General features: G+C 44.6%; 2 protein-coding genes across 2 annotated transcripts in view; one reads left to right on the top strand and one right to left on the bottom strand.

Moving 5' to 3' along the window:
* Positions 1 to 26079, top strand: part of LOC132992953 (uncharacterized) — a 277165-nt gene that overhangs the window by 125152 nt on the left and 125934 nt on the right. The gene's annotated exons all lie outside the window — the stretch shown is intronic.
* The window catches only part of LOC132992831 (alpha-1,6-mannosylglycoprotein 6-beta-N-acetylglucosaminyltransferase B-like), a 137842-nt gene that overhangs the window by 44865 nt on the left and 66898 nt on the right, over positions 1 to 26079 (bottom strand). The window contains exon 8 of the mRNA XM_061062354.1: positions 18595 to 18764. Coding sequence (XP_060918337.1) covers positions 18595 to 18764 — 170 coding nt within the window. The remainder of the gene's footprint in view (positions 1 to 18594; positions 18765 to 26079) is intronic.

Here is a 26079-nt window from a genome sequence, read left to right as displayed (position 1 = left end):
GCGCACTTCTGTGTGATACAGTAAGTGCGTGTGTTCCGCTCCCATGTCAACGCACATCTGGTCAAAAAGCCGGTTGTTGAGCGCGCTGCCTTTAATAAAGTTCACAACGCGAACAACTTCTTTCAATACCTTTTCGAGACCTGCAGGCATTCCTTTGCATGCCAGTGCATGTCTGTGAATGAAACAATGGTTCCAGACAATGTCGTTTCCAGCTGCCTCCTTAATTCTCTTCACAACACCGCTGTTTCTTCCCGTCATGTTTGCTGCCCCATCACTCGTTATTCCTTTACAATTGGCCCAGTCCAGTGAGCACTTTGTAACCACGTAGTCATTCAGCACATCAAATATTTGTTCACCTGTCGTACCGGTGGGGATATTCAGGCAACATAACAAGTCCTCCAGAAATTCATTTCCCCACACATATCGTACATAAACCAACAAAGTTGCGCAATCGGAAACATCCGTGCTCTCATCAAGCTGGATGGAGAAATCAGCCGCTGCCTTTAATCTCGAAATAAGCTGTTCCTCCAAGTTGTTTGAGATATCATGAATCCTGCGTGACACTGTGTTATTACTGAGGGGGATACATTTGATTTTTTCCGCCGACTTCGCGTCCATCACTGTGGTTACCATGTCTATTGCAGCAGGAAGGATTAATTTTTCCGCGATGGTGTGCGGTTGCCTCTCTGTGGCTACACGATAAGAAACCATGTACGAAGCAAGCTGGGCTTTGTCATTTAATGTCACATTTTTTCGCAGAACATCAGCTGATGCTTTAATTTCCTGTGCCTTCCTTTGAAAAAAAATCCAGGGGTTTGTTTACAAGATCATGGTGAAGTGTTTCCAAATGCTAGTCATTTGCTAGTGTTTCGCTACATATAACACACATCGGCCGTGCCTCCTGGTTATGATTCGAACAATTCACAAAACCATAATTCAAAAAGTAGTCTTTGTATGGCCTTGAAGCTGTTTTTTTCTTCTTGGCGTGAGGCTCTTCATTTGATTTCTCAAGCCGCCTACCCTTTGTACGGTCCTCTGCCGGTTGGTTGAGTCGATTGCTAATGCTAGCGTGGCTAGCGTTAATGCTGGACTCACACTGGTCTTCCGTCTGGTTTACGAGCCGTGAAGGGGTCACTTCACCTCCCCTACACAGGTTTTCACCACATGCTTGCCCCTGTGGGCCTTCGGTAGCTGTCTGGTCTGGAACATCGCATTTCTTTTTTATTAGCCAAGCATCCATGACGGTGACTTTATCTCTCCCGCCATCCAGTGGCTGGTGGAAGAGCCTTATTTTTTGCTTTAATATGGTGGAGAGGGAAAGTGTGACATAGCGGAGCTCCCCCATGTGGCTTAAATGTGTATTGCAGGCAGAAACGTCACATTAAATACTGTAGTGTAAACATTCTGAAAAATAATTTGGCGACCCATAAAAAATCTCTGGCGACCCACCCGTGGGTCGGGACCCAGACTTTGGGAATGATTGTTCTAGATCACGCTCATTTCAGGTAAATTTACATGCAGTGTGAAGATACGAGCATAATAAAGATCGCTAGCATTAGCATGCTAACACAACAATGCAGCGCGAGTTGTTTTGGTTTCATGCTGGTGCTCAAGGGCGACATCTGCTGGATCAAAAAATCACATATAAAGCTTTTAAGTGGAAATCTTGGATTGTGCTTGAGCAAGACGCTGCACCCCAAATTGCGCCCGTGGCGGCGCTGTACAAGCTCAAGTCACCATTTAAGTGTAAATTAACCGATTAACCGATCAGCTCAAGCGATTATTATAAAGGACCAGCAGGGTACCCGGTGCACAGCCAAAACGTGTCCTCAGGTGCTGGTTAGCTGCAGACTAAACCGCGGTAAACTGAAAATGACTTCACTGTCACTGGCCAGACGCTCAGCACCTCCGAACACAAAACACATTTTCAGTGTTTCTAAAGCAGTTATTATTAGCATGCTAGCATCGTAGCATAGGGCGCACATGATGACATCAGCATGACGATGTGCCTGCAAACAACCTGACAGAGCAGCGTGGCTGTCGAGTCATAAACAAACGTTTCTTTTCTTTAAGTGTTTACTCTCCTGACTGATCCTCTTCTAACCTGCTGTGTAAGACCGACAAACTGTTCTGTGTTTGTGGCGGGTAAAGCTTTAAAAGCTGCTGACAAATAATGATGCCCGTCTGACGGTGACTTTAGATCAGAACACACGAGTCTGTGTTCTTTTTTAAGGACAAACACTAAAAAACACTGGAGAGGATTTGAGAAAATATAAGATAAGAAGATCGGAAAAACATATTTCACGGATGGCATTCCAGCACGACTAAAACAGAAGAAGAGTAGTGCGGGGAAAAGGCCGAGCTGCAGCGCTTCAACGGTGAGAAATCACCAGATAAGAAAGACACAGACATGAGGGGAATAAATAAAAGTGGGTGAAGTGTTTTTTTTTTTTGTGCAGGACACAGATGTTATGGAGCGTCTAACGTCGGCTCGATTCTCTCCATCAGAGAAATGGAGCAGAAACACAATGTTAGGCTGTAAAGAAGAGCTGCATCTGTCTAGACTTGTGTGGTTAAGAATCCACAAAGAGAGCTGCCAGTGTGTGTTTTATAACTGCTCTCTTATCAGTGAGCGAGGGAGAAAAAAAAGCTCAAGGAAGACAAAGTGTGAGATCCAAGAAACAGTAAAGGTGAGAGGAAAGTCGGCAATCTATTCAGATTTAGTGAAATCAACACCTCGCCTCGCTCAACCCTAATTTCAAGGCTGGCTGCCCTAAAATGGCTCATTTTCTCCTCAGAGAGGGCACACAGACATCAGGTGTAATGACAGCGTGTCACTTTTTTAAGCCATTAGGACGGGGGGGGGAGAGAGAGACGCTGACAGCATCGTCGAGTAAAAATATTTGAGGGCTCTCGTGTTAACTCTTAACTCCGAGGGCGCCTGGTGAGACAGAGTGTGCAGGTAACAAATCCAATTATGCTCGACTTTGCTCACATCAGCAGCGCTCTCTCTTTCAATGAAGGTGGAGATAACAAGGGCTCTGAGAGAACCAAGAGAAACACCGTCAAGATGTCTGAAGGAAAGAGAAGAGGATAATAAGCAGCGCTTGTTTCTCTGCTTACTTTAGCTTCTAGAGATGAAATTAAATATTCTAATGAGCGCATAAAGAAAGAGTTTACACAAATATCAGCTGTTCTGCGGAGAATGAAAGCACATGAAGCCAGAATGTGACGACTTTATTTGATCCTCCGCCAGCTGCTCAGCTTTACGATGCTCAGAATTGATGATGCACCTATTGATATTTTCCTCTAATGCTTTCCCCGACATCCAAACTGATGACTATGTGCTTGCTCTGCAGGTGCTGCGCCCTGATTTATCAGTCGTGGTCATGCACCGCCGCACTGAAAAAGCAATAAAAGGCCCATTATGAAGTTCACAAGCTCTCCAGCCAGGGCTCATTATTTCTCTTAACTAAAGAAACTCGTTTCCAGCTTCATCCTTCACGAGCTCAAAAGTTGAGCCAGATCTTTGAGGATGAGTTAATACACCTGAAGCTATCTGTTTGACTCAAACTCTGGTCTGAGATATCTGTTAGGTACCAAAGAGAAAGTCGGATTTGTTTGTGACTCTATCTGAAGTTCTGCAAAACCGTTTCAATAGAAAGACAAATCAACAGGTTATCTTATTCTGTGTCAACAGTATCTACTGGTATTATAAGTTCTTCTTCCTGCTCCTGTTTGCTCATGAACAGTGTTTCCGTATTATGAGAAAATATTTCATGTTGCGTTTTATTGTGTCGTAACCATACACTGAAATGAGGAAATAAATCAAACATGAAAAGTAAATATCCAGATGTTAAACATTCATATTTTACCTTTAGTTGAAATAAATAATAAATAATATCATGACGAGGGATTTGCTCCTTCGGACGACTAACGACCCGTGTCCACAAACAGTGGTTCCTTCAAAACTAAAGCAGTTCAATGTTTAAGAAGCGCTCTGAAAACGATGTTGTGAGCGCTTCCAGTGCAAAAGGCGCCGTCTGTGGACAAAGGCCCTAAACAGTAAAACATCACTCTGGCTAGTCGGTATCAGGATGATTAGAAGATTAAACACTTATTCATATTATTATTAGTACGTTACATTAACGCCCACTGGACTTTAAATGTATTTTCTTTACATGCACTCTGTGAGTAGGTTACATACACTGAAATATTTTCTTTTCTCATAGTCCACTGCACAGCTCCTACATTGTACATTTTGTTTTTATTTTTTATTTTATGTTATATTTTACATTTTTAAATTCTATTTCATATATTGTAACAGCTTCTTATTCTGTATTATTTAAGTTGCTGTTAGTTCTGCTTTATTTCCTTGTTCATTGTTTAGCACCAATACACCAAGTCAAATTCCTTGTATGTGTAAATGTACTCGGTAATAAACTTGATTGTGATTCTGATATTTTGGCACACAATTCCAGTCAGATGTTATGCTCAAACTGCATCACAGCCACTCACAACTAGCTGGGGCTAACAGTATAGCCTGGTGGTAGATCTGTTAAACAGGCCTGCTCTTCTGACTCTACTACTCAGATGTAAACAAGCTCAGTGAACGGAGAGCATCTCATATGAGCAGCACGGTGTGGCAGCATTTTGTAGGCTGATTATGTAGCATGGGTTTCCTCCAACGGCTCAGTTTGATTGACGAGGTTTTGTTCCTCTTAGGCAATTAAATTCTCACAGACTCAGCAAATCACTGAACCCATTAATTTCTCATCTATTTTCCAAATGCTTCCACACGTCAACAAAAGCCTCGTCTACCGCAGCAGAGAGCGCTATAACGGTCCAGACAAAGAAAAGCTACATGTGTGACTACATGAGATTACACTTCTTCTAAAAATCTCCTTCTCCTCATTATTCTCTCTTTCTTCTCCGGGCAAACATCTCGCGAGGGACAAAGCCGGTGTGAGTGCAGCTGGATGATAGATGGCTGATAGCGCTGTGTTTTACCCGAGTTGGCTTCAATGTGTCCCCGGGCCTCGCAGTCTATTCAGAGCGAGAACTGTCCTCCCATGCTTCCAGTGAGAAGAGATTGGAAAGCCCTCAGTGCCGTGGTCTGAGATGATGAAACACACACACGTCGTCTTCCACACGTCCCCTTTCAGTACCTGCCTGTCCAGCTTTTCTTCCCCCCCCCTCACTTCATTCAGCCAGAGCCGACTGTTTTGGCCCCTTAGCCGATAAAGGCTGACCTCTCTTAGCCATTTTTTCTTTACACAGTCGGACAACTGAGGCCGCCTTCACTGCTTTCATTCTCTCCTCTCTGCACCTCTCTTTTCCTCACACAGTGGAGAGAATGACTGGAATAGCTGACAGAGAGAGAGTTGTTTCTCCACAGGGACGAGAAGCAGAAGAGAGACCTGTCATGGCTCAGAATCATAGATGTAAAAAAAACCTGATAAAAACCTTGTTCCATATTGGATAACAAGAGAACATTTTAAAGGGGATATATTATAAAAAAATCCACTTTTACAGCGTTTTTGAACATTTATTTGGGTAACCTGAGTGTCTACAGACCTAAAAAAATGTGAAATAAACCCATCCAGTCCTTTGTTTGTGGTCTGCATAAGTCTTACAACACAGAGAAAAATGCTCTGTTTCAAATGTGCTCTCCTTGTGATGTCACAGTGGGATTCTGGTAAAAAAAAAAATCTCCACCCCCAGCCTAGAACAAAATATTTGCGCAGGTCCGCCATTTTTATTCTCGCTACAGAGGAGTGATGTCTACGGGGAAAACTCAGGGGGCGGGGTCATTTCATTTAAAGAGACACACACACCAAAACGGAGCGTTCTGAGAGAGCTGGTTTATACAGGGTCACAAACCTCCTCTGGTGCTTGATTCATGTTATATTTTGACCAAAGCACAGCACAGATGTTTCATTTAGACCACAGGGGGACTGTTTGAAAAGGTGGAGGAGGGGGATAATATCTCCTCTTTAAACTTGACATTTCACACGTTTTCAAAATCCTGACCTGATTTTAAGCGCTCTTTAACATTGCAACATGGTAAGTTCTTATTCACGAGATCAAAAATGGATGCATCCATCTTGGGTTTCCTCAGCTTTTTGTGAGTTTGGCTTTAATATGGATGCAGCAATTCACAGGTTTCACCGTTAACCACACTTTAAAAGTTACGATTATTTAATCTCCAGTACACGGCTTGAGTCTGTTCTCTCTCTCATAAAACGACAAAGTGCGATACTTTTTGGTGCAGAGAACAAAAACAGACAGGTGGTGTCGTGCTCGTCTCGAGACATTGAAGCTACGCTACATTAGCTTTACGATGCTAGAGGCAGCGAGCTGTGTAGAAACAAAGGGGGGTCTGCAGAGATTATCCCTCAGACTATAGTCCACCATCAAAATCTCTAATCGTTGCGTCCCCACTCTCCATTGACTAATATTCAGAAACAAGAGCTAGCTGGCTATCAACTTAGCATTCACACATACGCATGATGAATTCATATTGTAGACTGCGTGAGACCGAGTTTCTATTGTCTTTTTTTCTCGCCCACCCAAGGTTACAGAGTAGGGAACAGACGAACGCTCCGACAGCTCGCTGTGACTTCTGTATAATTGTATGTCTTGAAATGACTGTGGCTGCTTTTCTCTCCGTGTCAGAAAGAACGACAGCTCTTTTCAGAGCAGCTCCAGCGGCCTTGTCACAGAGACAGACGTCGTAAGGTTGACTTATCAAAGGTGGAATGAAGAGCATTCTTAATATTATTAGTTATGCTTGAGATGTTTTTTTTCCTCCTTTGAAAATCAAGACTATTTCAGAAGTCAGAAAAACACTGCACAAGGAAGTGTTGACATCATATCAACAGAATCCTAGATGATGTCTCCTAACATACCACATATGACCACATGTCCAGTTAATAACATCAAATCTTACCAAGCCTTAATTCATGTTATAAAACGGCTCCCATGTTAGAAGTCTGAAACATAACTTTAGACTATAAACCCTTTACAGACACGCTCCTACTTCTCCTGCTCGTATTTCCAAGTCCCTGTTGTGTGAGGAAAACCAATTAGAGGTAACGTCATGCGGAGATGTGAGCCAAAGCAGCACCAGTAACAAAAGAGATAGTCACCCATGGGCCACTTCTGCCCCCGACCCCCCCCCAGTTCTTTATATCTGAGACGAGGGATAAGGGAAGTCATTACCAAGTGTGTGCTTCAGTGGTGTGAGTGTCTGTTAGGGGTTAGGAGAGAGAACAGGGGTGATGAAATGCTGTAAAAAGAAAATCTGGGAAGTTGCTAACAAGCAGATTGATTTAAGCTTAGAGGGAAACAACTGCAGCAAGAAGGAAAGAGGAACGACAGACGAGAGACAGAGGGGAACCGACTGATGGAGGAGTGTGAGGAGGCCCAAGGACAGAGATACAGAAGATAAACCAGGGCAGAAAATCAGATCATTAACTCATTGAACGTTACAAAAACCCTGCTGGAAGTTAGAAAACGTATTTCTTTTAAAACCGAGAGTCGAGAGTCCTGAATGGGAAATCACATCATCATACATTCAGCTCAACATTATGATCAAAAAGAACGTAAATATGCCAATCATAAGTTTGAGAACTTTTCTATCCATGAGTGTCAGATTTGTTTTCATGCTCTGTATGCATCACAGTACGTCAATTCCACCACCAGGGGGCTCTCAATCAAAATAATAACAAAAGATGACATTGAGGTTGGCGGGGATCATAGGAGCAAACCGACCTGATGAAGAGAATATGCGGCCGACAAGACAACAGGCTGTTTCTGTGTCTGTACCTTTAAATATGTAAATGAGCTGTCTCTGACCACGCCCCCTCTCTGGAAGGGCTTGGATGTACTCTGTGCATTCTCGCTCCATGTCCTATTGTTTACGGTGAGAAGGCAGACTCAGAGGGCAGAACAAACACCTAGCTGTGGGAGTGTCACCCGCCTGGGGGAGGGGCTACTGCCCTTTGTGATGCCATGAAGGGAAAACCTCCAAACGGCCTGTTTGAGCACACATTTTCTGAAAAGTGGAGCAGGGAAAAGACGTAGAGGATGGACTTTTCTCATCATTGGGGGGTTTGTAGACGGACTAGAGACACATGTTAGTGTTAGAGGAACATGGTGAAGTGTATGTTAGACAATATGTGACCTTTAAGTCATTAAAAAAATCAATCAACAATTTGACAGGAGGATTTTACTGTTAGACTTAGTTTGTTAATGTTGATATTTTTCTGATTTATTTTGTTGACTCGTCAGTTGATTTATGAACTAATCCCCCAGGTGTCAGGTGGCTCAATTCTAAACAAAACTGAAAAAATGTTTTATATGCAGTGACACAATGTAGAAACTAAACTAGTCACCAAGGCTGAACATTTGAGTTATGTACAATATCTCAGTGCCACTGAAGTAAGAGCTACTTATACATCCTGTAACACACATCCTGTGGTTTGTTCTCTTAAAGCAGACACAGTGTTGCAGACTGTGCATAAGACTCATTTACACGCTCTACTTTTTTTAACAAAGAGACATGCTGACACACACACACACACACACACACACACACACACACACACACACACACACACACACACACACACACACACACACACACACACACACACACACACACACACACACACACACACACACACACACACACACACACACACACACACACACACACACACACACACACACACACACACACACACACACACACACTGCTGATTAATGCTAATGTGCAACCTTTTCTCTAAAAAAAGGAACTGCCTCACAGGTCCCTTCAGGAGTTTCACTCACCTCAGCAGGTTCTCCCAAATAAAGAGATTGGACACACACTCCCTTAATAATATTAAGAAGACGCTTCACCCCTGCTCGTACAGACAAGGGTGTAATATTGTTGCAAGTCAGCCGCTTTAAAAGTTGTTTCCCTCTAAACCTGCACAGCCAAGAGAGGAGCAGAATAATATCCAAGTAATGAAAGACACAAGATAAAGCGCCAGTGAAGGGAAAATAAGAAACAGCCTTAATTGCCACGGAGAAAGAAAGAGAGCAGCCTCAGTGCTTTAAAAAGGAAACGCGTGTTCTGTTTGTGTTTGTTCTCATTTGCTTGAAGCAGCAAACAGCCTGCAGGAGAACACGAGGTGAAGCCAGGTCACTGACTCAGGTCTCTCTGCAGGCTTCGCTTTAATAATGGCAGAAGGTGGGGGAGTCAAGACGGCAGGGGATGACGGAGGAAGAAGAGACATGATTTGTTTTGTTTTTTCCACAATTCCACTCCTAGAACCTGGTACACTCTGACAGTCTGCCCCCTGAGATCTTCCTGCTAATTGCTTACTCACACGTTAGTCACAGTGGGAAAGTTTTTCTCTGTGTGACCGAGGATCTCAGGAGGCATGACTTCAAAAAGGTGTAGAAATCCAAGATGGTGTATGATATCTGGTTCACAGTATCAAGTGGAAAAGAACATAAAGATGAGCAGGAACGATGAATGAAGCAGCTTCATCACCTTCACAAACATTGCACCGCTGTCGCACAAAACGTCCTCCACTAGCATTCATGAGGGAAACTTTCTGGAATATTTCGTCCTGCTTCACAAGGAATATTTTCCTGAATAGTTGGCAGGAAAACATCTGGATAAAGGCGAGGTTGAAAAATGTGGGCGTTGGTGTTCACACATGCAGCTCAGCCTGCAAATGCGGACAAATGTTCAGGAGTTTTGTGCATGTCTGAAAAGGCTAATGGAGAGACGATGACAGCGGAGGCGCAGAGTTAGACTTTTGTTTTTCTTGACACCTCAAGACAAAAGTTTGGGTCTCCTCAAAACAGCAGCAACTCCATAAACCACCCACACAGCATCCAGTCATTTATTCTTCTATCCATTTATTTTCTTCCACTTTTGTGAGTCCGGGCGGCGGTGGAAGCAGGCGTTGAGTTAAGCTCAACTTTATCTAGCTGTTAGCGCTCTACCTCCTACACCAGCTCCATCTCCCACCCTACCAGAGAGGCTACATGCCACGTCCCGAGAACCAGTCTACAATGCCAGCGATTAGCACACCCAGGCCCCCCCCGCCTACCACCTGGCTTAGCATGCACCTGACCCTCATTCCTCTCCCTGCTGATGGACGGCCAACAGGACGGAGGCTCCATGTAGTTCTTTTAGGCTGAGCCCGACCTATGGAGGTAAGCCTGGCCACCAGATGATCGCCTTTAAGCTCCCCTGTGGGTCTGGCTCCAGGGTGGTGCCCCGGTTTTCCCTCTTCGGGGCGAGGAAACATGTTCCCATTTCTACCCAACAAAGGGGTTTGGTTGAACCGCTCTTAGTCTGGTCCCTCCTCCAGAGGCCCCTGACAACACACCTCCTGGGTTCACCAGGACGAGGAAACCCTCTCCTCCACGTTTAGATTCTTGGAGTGGTTATTCTGTATATCCATGCAGGATATTGCTGCCTGCTAACGGTATTCAGAGAACATTGAGTCGGCTTGTCAGACTGTGTTAAACCCACACAATCCATTTAACAAGATCAAGGCCCATTTAGGTAACAGATCAAAGCAAAAGATGAAACGGAAACAGTGCAGAAGAGAAGGAGAAAGTAATGGATGAATGAAAAGAGCCACAGTGCAGTGATAATCAGACTAGAGCATGCACAGGTCAGAGCAAAAATACAGAGGAGATCAGAGGTGTGTAACTGAGAGAATCTGAAGACCAATCCAATTTTATAAGGCGTTACATAACCTTGGTGGGTAGCTCTTTTTGCATTAATCTCCGGGGTTATGCAAGCCATTTCTGGGCCAAAGCGCCAGACTTAATGGCAAATGAGCTTATGATGCAAACTAGCATCAGTTCACACACATGGATTCACAAGCACATACGGAGGCTTTCACTTGCTGTAAAATGCTCCCTATCACACACGACAGGCAGAGTTACACACAGACCAATAGATAGATTAAAGACACGCACGCAAATATATGTCAGCGTGATGAATAAACCTGAATTATAGGACAATCTGTAAGATATCTACTGACTGAAATGATAAAGTGAGCTTACTATATGATCAGAAATTAAGGAAACATGCTATGTTGAAGTGCTGGCTTCTCTGACAACAATGCAGCAGCCAGTATGTCCTCCTTCTAACTTCAGATTCTGGTCCTGAATGCTCTGGATTTGTTTGGACCAGAGAAGGTAGGCGGTTCTAAGACATGGCCGTTTTGGACGCCCCTCGGTTTGCCAGATATGAGAGCAGTTATCAGGTCAACAGGTGTTGCAGCGATGGAAGCGGGCAAGAGAAGTGGTTCAGATAGAAGTGATTGTACCCGACCTAAAAAGCCTCTGCATGTTTCTAATAAGCTCCACGAGCAGAAACGTGCTCAAACTAGGATCAATATTGGGAGATGCTTTTGAAAAATGGAGAGAGGTTAGAACACAGAAAGGTTTACAGACCCATGTAGAGCTGGATAAACACTGAAGCTACAGTGTCCAATAGTTGCTGCTAGTGAGACGAGACAGCAATGTATAAACTGCCAAAACATGCCGGCAGCATTTGTGGTGCTGAAAGCCGTTGGTGAAGGTGTATTCCATAATTATTGCTAGAATTATATTGAAGTTTAACAATCTGTTATTTTGACATTGACAGTCTGACACTGAGATTCTCATGTTGTGTGAATGTTTGATTTCAGTAGTCTGAATAGAGGACTAGGCAGGGAGGCGATGTGTAAAGCTCCACTGTGGAGGCTGAACTATGAATACTTAAATGCACAGGGAACGTAGCTGGCAATGTACAGAGGCACATAAAGGTTTAATGGTACTTATGAGAGTTTAAGTGTAAAACATTAGTGAACAGACGGCTCTTAAAGTAACAGCCAACTGATTAGATTGAGAGTGGTGATTAAATCTGGTGTTACTGCATACTTCTATTCATACATGTGCGTGCATATGTCATGGAAATGGGAGGGCCTGTCCAGTCCTTGTTGATTCTCACATCTCGGGGAGAATGAGGCATGACATTATTGAATTCCCTGCTTTCTCACGACTCACTCTTCAATCAAGTCAAAGTGAAATGCCTCGGGCACACATGACGATATTGTGTGAAGGTGGTCATGAGCTCACAGGAATGGTTCAGATAAACCAAACGGACAGATGGAAACAAAACCCTGATAAAACTGAAGAAAAAAAAAAGGAATTCTAATCAGCTTCTTAATCATCCCGGGGGGAAGGACCAGACTTAGAGCAGTTCAACAAAACCCCTATGAAGCGGCAGATATGGGAACGTGTCACATAGCTCAAAAGAGGGACAACGGGGTCACAACCCCTGGAGCCAGACCCACGGGGGAGCTCAAAGCCTAGCATCTGGTGGCTGGGCTCTCCTCCTTCGGGCTTGGTCCATAGATGCTTTTTATAAACTTTTGTCCTGTTTAGGACCGTCCTACAAAGCCACCTTTACTTCCTCGCTCCTTAATTACAACTACATAAAGATCCATGTACACATAGGCCCCCCCCATTCCTCAAATCCATGTACTGTACTACACTGACTACGTCTCTCATCCGCACCGTCCGCAAGTAAACTGCACAGGCCATCTTGTTTCCTCCATCTCTCAATACTTTTTATTTTTCCTGTTTACAGTATTGACAGAATAAAGCTGCTGACTGTCCTCCTTTACACCCTCTGTACCGCTGCAGCCCTCAATGATCTAAACCCTTTAATGTAGAACTGGAGGGGGGGGGGGGGGGGGGGGAGCACTGTCTTTTCTCCCTCACACACCAATTCATCTCAGGTGCCTCGCCAATCAAATTGGCACCGAAATCAGCCTCATTTCCATCAGGGTACTCAGTGAGTCCCCCCGTCGTGAGGAAGTGCACGCTCAGCAGATGTGAGGAGATGCAGAAATCTGAAGCACAGAACCTCAGGTGTGTGTGTGCTGGTTTATTTATGCTTTGCGTAGAAGGACAGTCAAAGATGTGTGTGTGTTTGGGGGGGAGGGAATCTTAAGTGAGTTTTTGAAGGAGGAGGAAAAAAAGCGTTTTATGCAACCAATCACTATTTTTCATATTTGGATAACAACAAGCCCCGCCTTCAACAGATGTCAACTCAGCACTTTGCTTCACTCCTCTTTCTCTCCTCCCCACACACACACGCTCTCTCATCGGTTCATCCAGCCGCACACTGACAGCCCGGAGACTAAGATATGCCTCCACTCTGTCACTGAAACAGATTATATAATTGAATGATTCCCTGTATCATTACGCCCTGCAGGCCACACCACAGCACGATCACATTAATGTAGAGGGAGAACAAAAACGATCTCAAGACGTTTTTATCACCATCTTTAAAATTCAGTTTCTATCCATATGAGTGGAGTTTAAATCATTATAAGATGGGTTCATTCATTAATATCACTCACTCGTACAGGCTGCAGTATGTGAGCGAGTCCCCGTGGATCTCTAGAGAATTCAGTCCAGAAACCTGAGCATTTTTATAGATCAGAAACAACAAACCATGGTGTTTGTTACATACAGTAAACATTTAGACCAAACCATCCCCTCAGTGACCAATTACAGCTTCCCTTTGTGTCCTCCTGAGCCAGTCACAGCTCTCTGTGGTGACCCTGAAGGCAGCGTGTCAGACACAGACGATGCACACAAACACAAACCTTTATGAAACTGTGGAGGAGGAAGGACCTTCAGCAACTTTCTGTCCTCGTCTTAGTTTCTCAAAGAGAAGCAGAGGAAACTTTTTAAACCGGTGTTTTGGACTCAACCTGCACTAAGAAGCCTCTTAGGGGCAGTTGTCTGTCTCGTCTGTCCGCCTGGCGTTCTGTTTGTCTCCGTCGGCCGGCGGGTCCAGATTGTCAGACTATTGGACTGTAACTGGCTGCGTCTTTGTGTGTCTGCCAGCCTTTTCTGTCAGGTTTGTTTATCCTTCTACCTGTTTGTCTTCAGGGAGGAAAACAAACAAATACAAAAAAAAAAAAAAAGTCACTGCCTCGCCTCGTGTCTAAAGTGAATCTCTGTATAAAAAGGACAACACTGGAGTGAGAGGGATCGGACACAAAAACTGCAATAAGGCAGAAATAAATCTAAACTTGCACTCTAATAGAAACTACCGTGTTTAGCAGTCGGGGGAGCCATAAGTCCGTCATAGTTTGAGCTGCTGGGAGAACTTCTCCTATATGATGACGTCAAACTGTCTGCAGTCCAAATTCAGATTTTTAGGTTTTGATGTTGAAGATTCTCTCCGGGTACTCCGGCTTCCTCCCACAGTCCAAACACACGCCTGTTAGGATAATTAGTGACTCATAGTAGGTGTGAATGTGAGTGTGTCTGGTGGTCTCTCTATATGTCAGCCCTGTGATTGGCTGGTGAACAGACCAGGGTGTAACCCCGCCTCTCAACCAATGACAGCTAGGATCGACTCCAGCCCTCAGGTGACCCCAAACGGGAATAGGGGTAAAGATAATGGATGGATGGATGTTCAAGTTTAATGATTGGTTACTCAAGAGTATTGACACCAGCTCATACTGGTTTGAAGTATGAGTGAGCGTGACGGGCACGTGCACCACCATGGAGGCTAACTCAACTCATGGAGAGAGCTTCAGTGTGTTAAGAGAGAGAGAGACTGCAGTCTGCAGGGTTGTCTCACTTCATTGGTAAACTGAATCATAAAAGACGGATGAGGTCTCTGTGTAACGCCGGCTCCCTCCCTCTCCCTCGTTCAGATGAGATCTCATCAATTTCCCAACTCTTTGTGGATTGATCTCTGAAGTGATGAAATGTGTGAAATGTTGATTGAAAGTGGTTTGGTGGTATCTCTGCAGCAGCATTCCTTTTTGTCTGTTTATTGACAACAATGATTCTGTTAGCACAGCGTGATGTGTCAACACACAAACACAGTTCACTGACCAACAACATGGAGCGGATTCTTCTTGTGTTTACAGGAATACATCATCCATTCAGTCATAAATAACATTTCTACCACATTCATCATAAAGTCCTAAAACAGGAAATCAATCTAAAACTTTCATTGGAGAGGGTGGCAGATTAGTGGGGAACAAATCCTGGCCAACACTGACCGATGTTGAAAATGTTAGAGACCCCTCACATGACGAGAAGTAATGATGAGTTTCACAGTTTTCTTTCTGTAGTGTGTGGAGAGCAGGGATATGAATAAAACAGCACACCACATACTAACAGTCTTGAGTCACAAACAACAAACACCCCGGCTCTGGATCCTGGAAGTCTAAAATAAACAAACAGCTCTCGAGTCAAACGGGACATGAGAGTAAACAAAGATGGCGGACAAGGGGCAGGAGGAGTGGGCTTCATGTTTGGATGACTTTTGACTGAGACTAGGGAAGACAATCCACAGAGTGTGTGTGCTCCCCCCCCCACACACACACAACAGGATATCAGCTCATAAATATCTATATACTGTATCATAAAATGTTAGATATTAACTCTTTCTCTAAACCAACCATCACTGTGAATATACATATATGTATATATATATTATTTAATTTAAATAATCAATATACACACTCTTATTTATGTCTATATATACATATATACTGTACATTCTATATATTTTTATTATATTATTATACTAGTCTATATTATATAACATTTCATTATATTACACTATATTCTTCATATTGCACTATATTATATTATATTATACTACATTATATTATATTATATTATACTACATTATATTATATTATATTATACTACATTATATTATCTAACTGCACTCTGCATTACTGTGGTATAACACTGCCTCTCTTCTCTGATGTTTACATTACTTGCTGCTATTTATCATACAGAGTCACTTTAATCATCACTTGTCACTTTATCTTGTCATTCTCTGTAAATACTGTCTCAATTCTCAATTCACTGCATAGTTAACTTCATCATTCATTTTGTACTTGTATATACCCCTTGTTTTTATTTTTATTTATCTGATCTATTCTGTTTAATGTGTATTTTTGAGCTTTCTTGTCTGTGCTGCTGTAACGCCCGAATTCCCCCTCTGGAGATCAATAAAGTATTATCCTATCTTATCCTAAATACTGTAATTGACATGTTAATTGAGCCATCTGTCATATAACTACATTTTACTTATCATGTTACTTCAGCATCTTTTGCACTATTCACCACTGCACTGTTTCATATTTATGTAAATATTAGTCTTTTCTTATTCTGTTTATTGTTGATATTTAATGTTGTACCTGTACATAAGAGAGCACAGTTCACTGAAGTTAAATTCCTTGTGTGTGTGTAAGCATACCTGGACAATAAATCTGATTCTGATTCTGAACTTGTGTTAAATCCGGGTGGACATATCGTTCTTTAAGCAGATGGGATCACTCTTAACCTCACTCACAGGAAAATCCAGCAAGATAATGTTCAGAACCATCCTAACATTTAGGATCTTTCTGCTGACTTTGGTTTGAAGGCGGGATTCGGGCCCCAAACCGGCTCGATCAATCAGTGTGTGAACTACTCAAAGAAGAACCCTGCTTTGTTTGTGTTACGTTAACCGAGATGGCTAGAGGATAAAGGGAGTAACAATCCAAATAAAGCCCAGGGGAAGAAAAGGAGGAACTGAGTATAAGCAACCTCAAAAAATCATTTATCTACAAAAAAAACAAAAGCTAAAAACTAAAGAGAAGCATATTAATCTTAAACAAAATACCTTTAACCAAAAACACTAAGATAAACAATGAGCTTAAAGTTCTTCAGGAAAACACCGTCCTCCCACAGAGGGCGTACGATCTCTACAGAGAATCACACAACCGAATGATCCACCGACCCCGACTGCCTGCTCCCTCCTGCTCTTTATAGAGTGGGGCACAGGTGTGCTCCATCAGAGGCTGCAGTGAGGACAAAACACACACACACACAACACTACGGCAGGTAACAGTTCTCCAACAAACAATCTGTGTTGTCCCTGTGGGTTGACTTTTCCTGAACCATGAGAGGTAAAAAGGTGACACACCACCAGACGAATGTTTGTACATGCTTCTACTTTCCCGCAGCTAACCATGTGGAAAGACGGACATCAGGAGTGAGTGTGATATTTCTCACAGCAGTGTTTATAAAAGACTGAGTCAGGATCCAAAACGCAGTTTACAGAAAGCTCAGACTGCATCCCCCTTAGTAATCCGAAGCTCAGAGCTGTTTTCCTTTCTAAAGCCATTCCATGTGAGCAAGGTGGACAAAAAAAAAAAATCATTCTTCATGCTGGTGTGTTAGATTAGACTGCCAGTTCCCCCAAAACATCACAGCCCAGGTTGTTGAGACCCAATTTAAAAAAATAAAAAAAAATACAGGTCCAGCGACTGCACTCAGTAAAAACGATGCTGCCATCCATTCCAGAACCTGACAAGTGAACCCGGCCCTGTGGATGTCCCCGCCATCTCTTAAACTCATTTTTTATATCTAAGATCCCTCTCGTTCCTCCGCTCTCTGCTGCTCCCTGCAGAGGCCTTATGTGTCTACAGAATGACTTGCCAAAGGGCTGGGGGGTCAATACAATACTTCTTCTATGATTTGTGGGAGTTGTCGCAGGCAGTGCTGAGTGTAAGAGAGTGCAGCGGGGCTCTCTGGAGACATCACTTTATTGATCTATGCTCCATACATGTGTCAACCGCAGTGATCAACGGTGGCAGGAAGACAAAGACGATCAGCCCAATCAAGGCTGAACAAAGACGTGTGTGATTCAGACGTCTGCTCGATGCTCGTGCCACCATGTCTAATTTTTTTTTTTTTTTTTTTTTTAGCGTTCAGTATTAGTCATCCGTCTTCATGGGCGCTTGACAACCTGTGTGATTTATTCAGTCTCGGCCGTCAGGTAGATATCGCACGGACCGGACGGAACAAGCCTTAGGGATCTCTACCCAACAGGGTGGATTTACATTCATCCATCTGTGTGTGTGTGTGTGTGTGTGTGTGTGTGTGTGTGTGCGTTGGCACCACAGCAGTATCCGTCAGCAGAAACATGCAAGTGTGCTGACGCAGGGGGGATAAAGACACACACACACACACCAGTGCAGACGGAGCGCTGACAGGAAGTGGAGAGAGGTGCGTCGATACGGGATCGATGCAGCAGCTGATAAATCAACAGCACCTTAGAGCCCTCGTAGCGCTCGGGGGGGGGGGGGGGGGGGTTAAAGAGGGAGTCAGGTGTAATTAGGAGCACAATGCGTTACTACACATTTTTAAATGCTCCGTGTGGGAGTCCAAGCACACAATTAATAACGGAAAGGTCGTAAAAGATCATTACTTTGTGTCCCGGCTGTCGTCAGGGGTCATTTCCTCGCAGACGTTATGAGTCTCTTTTAACGAGCGTCTTAAAATGTTTCTGTTATTTAAACAGCAGATAAAACGTTCAATCAAAAGTGTTTACTGAAAGTCTCGATCAACAGCCTCTCGTCTCTCGTCACAGTAAACACGCTCTCGTCTGGACAATCCTCGCGTCGACATGAAGCAGCTGAGCGTCACCTACACGCTGGTTCAGAGCTAACGCTAACAATGCTAACACAGCAGCACGCGTTAACTCACCCCTGGAGCTCCTTGACGGACATGGAGATCTTGAGGTTGTGTCCCAAAACATGGAGGGCGGTGAGGATGTCGGCCCACTGGACCATCTCCCCGAGAGGACCCCCCTTCAGGACTTTGGGGCTGAAGACGTCTCCGGACTCCTCGGTCAGGAAGCCGACGTGGACCAGGATCTGAAGGAGGACAGGGACAGAATGAGTCTAAATTAAAGTCTGTGGAGAAGATGATGAGGTTTGGTTCAGAGATTTTAAAAAGCCTGGTCTGTTTTGGAGTCATATTTTTATCTAAAGGAACATTTAACGACCACATGACCATTTCTCCTTGTTGAATTGACTTATTAATGATGGTCTGCTTCTGTTTTCCAGTTTGCAGAGTAAAGTGGGAGCTCTTAATGTTTGAATCCTTATCAACACACACTTTTTAAGATCGCACAGTCTCCCTGAAAACATCGCAGCTAATCATCAGAATAAACCACATTCTTCATTTATGGAGATTCAAAAGCACAGATGTTTGTTCAGAAACACAAATACGCATAATGTTAAATGTGCATATTCCAAAGTAGATTTAATTAATCTCACTTTTCTTTTCTAGTATTTATAGATGTGTGCCTAGTGTGAAGTTAAGCTCCTTGAAAGTTAAGCTTGTGCAGTGCAAACTGTTTTAATGAGTTTGAGGATTAGAATCATCACAATTTCAGACTCTACCCAAAAGAAAATTATGGAAACTGAAAAGTAATTCTTTTAAAATCCCCAAAGAATTATCCCCTCATGCACCAACGGGACAGCATGTGCAGAAATCATTATGGACTGTAAAGCTCATTCCATCCATATGCACCGGGGACGTCTGCACTGCTCTGATTGGTCAGCAGCAGACGGGGGGGAAATAGCCTTTTGTTTGACACATCATGTAACATGTGAAGAAATGATCACAGTCTATGTTAAACACGCTGAGCACGTTCGGCCTACAGTGTAACACATGTCCATGAAACAACATAATCACTGCTTCACAACGAGAAATGAGCAACATGTTGCCTTTCACAGCGGATTAAACACGACCATGTCCAAAATGTTGCTCTGCTGAGTAATCCTGATGAACCAACGCAGCATGAACACCTCCGTGAAACATACCAAATGAGCTCAAAGTCAGCCAGTGTTGGTTTGCCAGAAAGTTCCCCCAGCGTCGTCGCACTCTGCTCGAAAAGGTAAGTGCATGCTGGGAGATTATATCTGACGACAGGAAGCGAGACGAAACTGAAATGTTGATATTTGGAAAACAAAAGCCCCAGTTGAACTGCTAAAGTCAGCCCGCTGATGTCATAAAAGTTAACATGTGCAAAATGCAGGAAAAATATGAGACAATGGTGCGTGTGCAGCAGAGTCAAGCTCCAGTGACACTGCAGCATGGCGTGAAAAATCCCCTGATTTAATAAGGCCGCTCTATTAACTTCTGCTTCATGAAGAAGATAAGTGAAATTTAATTACAGTTTGGGTGGCAGATGGTAAGAGTGAGAATTTTGTGGCGCCAGTGCTATTCACTCTCCTGGCTCGGTGGTGGTGGTGAGGATGGATCACACAAACACTGGCAAACATGCAAATACTGGAGACAGAAGGAGCCCAATTTCACACACTGGCAGCAGCAGCAGCAGCAGCACACACACACACACACACACACACACACACACACACACACACACACACTGCTGAATAAATATGAGAAATATCACACAGTAGAGGGAGAGCTGGATTGCATCCTATAAAAACAGGCTTCAAAACACAAATGTAAAGTTCATAAAGAGGCCGATTTACATAACTGAAAACTTGATCAAACTGGCATCCATACGACGATGCAAAGTTCATATAGAGGGAGATAAAGCTGCTTTGCATAACCGGAGACTCCAGCCCAACGATCCGACTACTGATGAGTGATTTCACTATCTCTCTTTTCGGCAGCATTTATCTCCAGTTACTAATATTAACGTATTGGTGAAAAAAACAGGGTGTTTTTTTCTCGTCATCTTCAGGGTCTAGACGTTTAAAAATGTTATAATATATGTTCACAACAATGGACGCACACATTATGCGTGTAGCGTGACGGCTCCTGCTTGAATGTTTCTGTGCAGCTTTGAGGTGCCAGAGAGGTCAAAGGTCATATCCTGCTCGCTCTGGAGCACCTGAGCAACGGGCCCAGGTGCTCCAGAGGTAAACGCCAGCTTCCTGTGTGCCACACTCCCTCTCTCTCCCGGCCAGACCAACGTCTGCACCACTGAGTTTAGATAAGTCTTTCTGTGTGTTAGTGCACTCTTCACCACACACTCACACACACTCACACTCACACTCACACACACACTCACACACACTCACACTCACACACACTCACACACACACACACTCACACACACACCACTGATGTTACAAACAGAACAAATTGTTATCTTGGATTTATTTGCTTAATTTTTTAGATACATGATTCATTTACTTTGGCACCTCATGGCTCCTCCCGTCTTTTGTCATGGCCTACGAGCCGAGTTAGGACAATAGAGAAACTAACGCTCAGGACCGAGCCAGCTGTCACTCAAGCTGCAGGGCCAGGGGATAACAGGTGATAACCCGGAACAAAGTGGCACAGAAATAGGTCAGGTGAAAGGCAGAATGTTCAACATTTTACACATAAATAAATCATAAATCCAGTCTGTCCTGTGTAAATGTGTCTCTGAGTCATGACTGTCTACAATGAGGGAGAAGCTCGAGTCCCGCTGGCTGTGTTGTTGTCAGAGTCGTGTTTACATGGACGGGACGGCCGGCTCCTCCCCTTGTGTATAAAAGCTGTTTTAGTCAAGAACTAGAGAGAAGAAGAAGAACATACTCACTGATTATTTGGATGTTAGTAAGAGTTTTTAGATCACGATCATTCTGTGTCAGTTTATGTTCAATATGAAGCTACAAGCTAACTAAAGAGCGCTAACATTAGCATGCTAACACAACAATGCAGGACACAGGTGATTGCAGCTCGAGCAAAGGACAATTTAGCCCACCTCTTGCGCTTAATGGTGCTTAATCATGGTGCGTTCTCATTGATAACACCGTCATGTAAACTCGAGTGTAGAGGGGTTGGAGGTGTGTCTCTGGAGGAGGGCGGAGGCTTCAGGATGGAGGAGGCGTGGCCAAGCAGAAGTTTGTTTTGGTTTCATGCTGGTGCTCAAGGGCGACATCTACTGGGTCAAAAAGTCTCACATTCCTCCTTTAACCGACCAACAGAGGAGAAGTGATGATGCTAACTTTAAGACGATTGTTATCAAAGCAGCACTTCATCACCAGGCTGAATTAAAGGTAGAACCCAGAGGAGAGAGAAACACTCTGATCAAAGCACATTGTCACATATTTGCATTACGCACTCGCATGTAAAAATCAAGCTGAGGGAGTAGCTCTGCAGCTGAAGCTGATATCAGGGCCAGCTGCCTCCCTCAGGAGTCTGATCACACAGCCAGAGTGTAGAGCGCTCTTCATACAGCGGACTTCTGCTACTCCCAGATGGCGTGTGTCTGATGATGGTGGCGTTTGAAAGTTGTTTGTTTGTGTTTGTGTTCGTGCATTTGTTTCACGCTGACACGCATCAATGAGCTCCGTGTGCGTGTGGATGTTTGTATGTGTTCGACGTGAACGCTCCGCCAGCTCGCGGAGGGGACTCTCAAAAGGGAACCAAAAAGCTTCAGCGCTTGTCTTAGCATCCTTTGGGGGATTGAATACAAAGACTTAACAGAACCCCCGCTGAGACACCCAGAGAAGTACGATAACAACACACTCGCGCTCAAATCTCACTCACCTCCGTCTGCTGTGTGCATGCACGCCACCTCGCTCGCTCCAGTATTACGGCATGAAGCGAGGTCTTTTCAGTACATTTCCCCGTGTTCTGAAGGTTTTATTTTAAGGACTTATATAACTGGGGTAAGCATAAGAAACTCTTTTGTGTGTGATGTGACGGATGTTTCATGTAATGTGAGAGTGTGCGCCGGGGTAAAAAAAAAAAAAAAAAATCCTTGAAAAAGTCCTTGGGGCGCCGCACACACGAGAGCAGGAGAGTAGAAGTGGCTCTCAAGTCTGTGGTAGCACGCCACTCGGCTCCACTCATCGCTAACAGGCTAACGACGAGGGAATGCTAATGCCTGTCTCAGCATCTGTTAGCGCGTGGATACATGTGTGTTTGACTCGGAGGGTGTGTGTGTGTGTGTGTGTGTGTGTGTGTGTGTGTGTGTGTGTGTGTGTGTGTGTGTGTGTGTGTGTGTGTGTGTGTGTGTGTGTGACCCTGTTGGCTCACGCTCTGCAGCCCCTTATGAAGGTCGCAGCTGTCGGCTGAAAGGCCAACGGGTGGCAGCACAAGCTGGCACTACCAACCATCACTACTCTACCCTTACTCTCACCTTCTCCATCATCCTCAGACTACTTCCTCTTTCTTTCTCCTCACGTCTTCCCTCCTTCCTGTCACATTCCCTCCGACCTAACCCCCCCCACTCCCTCCTCTTTCCTCCTCTTCTTTACCTTCTTACCCCCCCACTCCCTCCTCTTTCCTCTTCGTCTTTACCTTCTTACCCCCCACTCCCTCCTCTTTCCTCTTCGTCTTTACCTCCTTACCCCCCCACTCCCTCCTCTTTACCTTCTTACCCCCCACTCCCTCCTCTTTCCTCCTCGTCTTTACCTCCTTACCCCCCCACTCCCTCCTCTTTCCTCCTCCTCTTTACCTTCTTACCCCCCCACCCCCTCCTCGTCTTTACCTCCTTACCCCCCCACCCCCTCCTCTTTCCTCCTCGTCTTTACCTCCTTACCCCCCCACTCCCTCCTCTTTCCTCTTCGTCTTTACCTCCTTACCCCCCCACTCCCTCCTCTTTCCTCCTCCTCTTTACCTTCTTACCCCCCCACCCCCTCCTCGTCTTTACCTCCTTACCCCCCCACCCCCTCCTCTTTCCTCCTCGTCTTTACCTCCTTACCCCCCACTCCCTCCTCTTTCCTCTTCGTCTTTACCTTCTTACCCCCCACTCCCTCCTCTTTCCTCTTCGTCTTTACCTCCTTACCCCCCCCACTCCCTCCTCTTTCCTCCTCCTCTTTACCTCCTTACCCCCCCACTCCCTCCTCTTTACCGCCTTACCCCCCCACCCCCTCCTCTTTCCTCCTCTTCTTTACCTCCTTACCCCCCCACTCCCTCCTCTTTACCTTCTTACCCCCCCACTCCCTCCTCTTTCCTCCTCTTCTTTACCTCCTTACCCCCCCACTCCCTCCTCTTTCCTCCTCCTCTTTACCTCCTTACCCCCCCACCCCCCACTCCCTCCTCTTTACCTTCTTACCCCCCCACCCCCTCCTCTTTCCTCCTCTTCTTTACCTCCTTACCCCCCCACTCCCTCCTCTTTCCTCCTCTTCTTTACCTCCTTACCCCCCCACTCCCTCCTCTTTCCTCCTCTTCTTTACCTCCTTACCCCCCCACTCCCTCCTCTTTCCTCCTCTTCTTTACCTCCTTACCCCCCCACTCCCTCCTCTTTCCTCCTCGTCTTTACCTCCTTACCCCCCCACTCCCTCCTCTTTCCTCCTCGTCTTTACCTCCTTACCCCCCCACTCCCTCCTCTTTCCTCCTCGTCTTTACCTCTTTACCCCCCCCCCCCCCCCCACTCCCTCCTCTTTCCTCCTCATTTTAACTTTCTTACTCCCCCCCTTTACTCCCCCTTTACACTCACCTCACCTTCCATATCCCATTAGTCTGCTTCACTGTCTGCACTTCATCAGTCAGGGGTCAATTTACTCTCAGGAGGGCAGACACAGGGAGACAGGAAATTAGCGGTTAGGCATACGCTGACAAACACTAAATGTGGAAGCTCACAGTCGGTGCACACAGATTCACTCGCTGGGACACTAAACGTAACACCACACATGCAGAGAGCACCCTGTTGGAGGTTAACAGGACGTGGTCAGTCAGTGTCTTCAATGTGTGCCATCATCTCTGAAATAACCTCTCCATTACGCCACAGCTGATCTGAATGTGTCTGCTTTGATGTCTCGACTTGATTTGAACTCCACTGAGGAAATAGACAGATTAGTCACTAAATAATAAAAAAAAGAGACTTCCAAGAATATCTAAGGCAAGCTTCTGCTTCACTCACAGAGGCACTCTGCATACAAAAGCGTCCGCCTCTCAAACACATTTGACTGCGCTTAAATCTCTTCTGCTGTGATTCTAAGGTAAAAAAAAAAGAAAAAAGAAACCTTCAGAATAAGTTCCTGCCTTTGACAGTTTGAAAAGAGTCGTCTCGTTTTCTCTCCTCTCGCTCCAGACTCTTTCTCCTGCCATGCTTGCCATCTCGTCTCTGCTAATTTATTCTTTTTCAGAGTAAACATCCACTCACACTCGCAATCAAAGAGAAAAGCCAAACAAGGAAACAGAAGTGAGTCCACAGACGCTGTTGGAGACGTAAAGACCGCACACTCAGGCAGAATGCTTAAACGTCTATTAGAAACAACAGATTATTATTGAGACGGGCTTTAGGAGGGTGAAGGGCCAGAGTCGGTTCACATCAAACCGTGTTTCACAGAGGTCAGAGTTAATTCAAATCTAATATTGTTCTTTCGAAAATGATTGAAAATTAATCTCCCTGTGAGGGCAGCAGTCGAAAAACGTAAATTTGATTGCTGCCGACTGAGATTTAATTTCAAAATAAAATGTATGAGATTCTCCCTTTGGCTTCTATTGCAAAGCTATCCAATTAGCAGTCATGCTCAAACACACACACACACACACACGCAGGCAGACGCAAACACATTTTCACTTCGGCTTTCTAATTATTGTGATAAACAGCTTTTGACAGCCAAGGCTAACTCTCGCAAACGCCAGGACATCTGCTGTTGAGATAGCGGCTTCAAAACGTTGTAAGGCATAAAGGCTGCTCGAGCAGCCACGGCGCCGTGATAGAGGATAACAAATCCCCTCAGTGCACTACAAGAAAAGAGAACATCCATCTCAATGACAGAGGACTATTTCCAACCCTTGTTAACTTATTTTAGAGGCAGAGACGAAGGCAGGGAGAAACATTCCGGAGAGAGAGGAAGCCCCGATCTGCCCGCTCGCATTAAGCGATACATTTGTCGCCGTGGTCGTTAATGGAAAGATTATGAGTCGTCTCAGAGCATGATGGGAAGTTTAACTTAGGTAGGGACACTCCACAATAGTATTGAAAGGTTACACGCAGCAGAGAAAGTTTGGAGGACTCCCAAAGTTTTAATTACACATTGCTTTCATTGACATTTGGAGAAGTAGGACTTTATATTATAGCCCTAGTTTTATATTAAATCCAGTTTTTAATGAAATACTCAACATCAATAGGCACCTTCCAGTCTGCGTCTCAGCGGTGTTTCACGACTCCTCCTTCCACCTTCATCAATCCTCTCCTAATCCATATTCCACAGTACCTCCCTCACTTCCAACCTCATGCCCTTCCTTTTCTCACTTTATTCT

Source organism: Labrus mixtus, chromosome 2 (assembly GCF_963584025.1).
Source record: "Labrus mixtus chromosome 2, fLabMix1.1, whole genome shotgun sequence".
Classification (NCBI taxonomy): Eukaryota; Metazoa; Chordata; class Actinopteri; order Labriformes; family Labridae; genus Labrus; species Labrus mixtus.
Note: the sequence above shows the minus strand (reverse complement) of the source record. Positions and strands in the feature narration are given on the sequence as shown.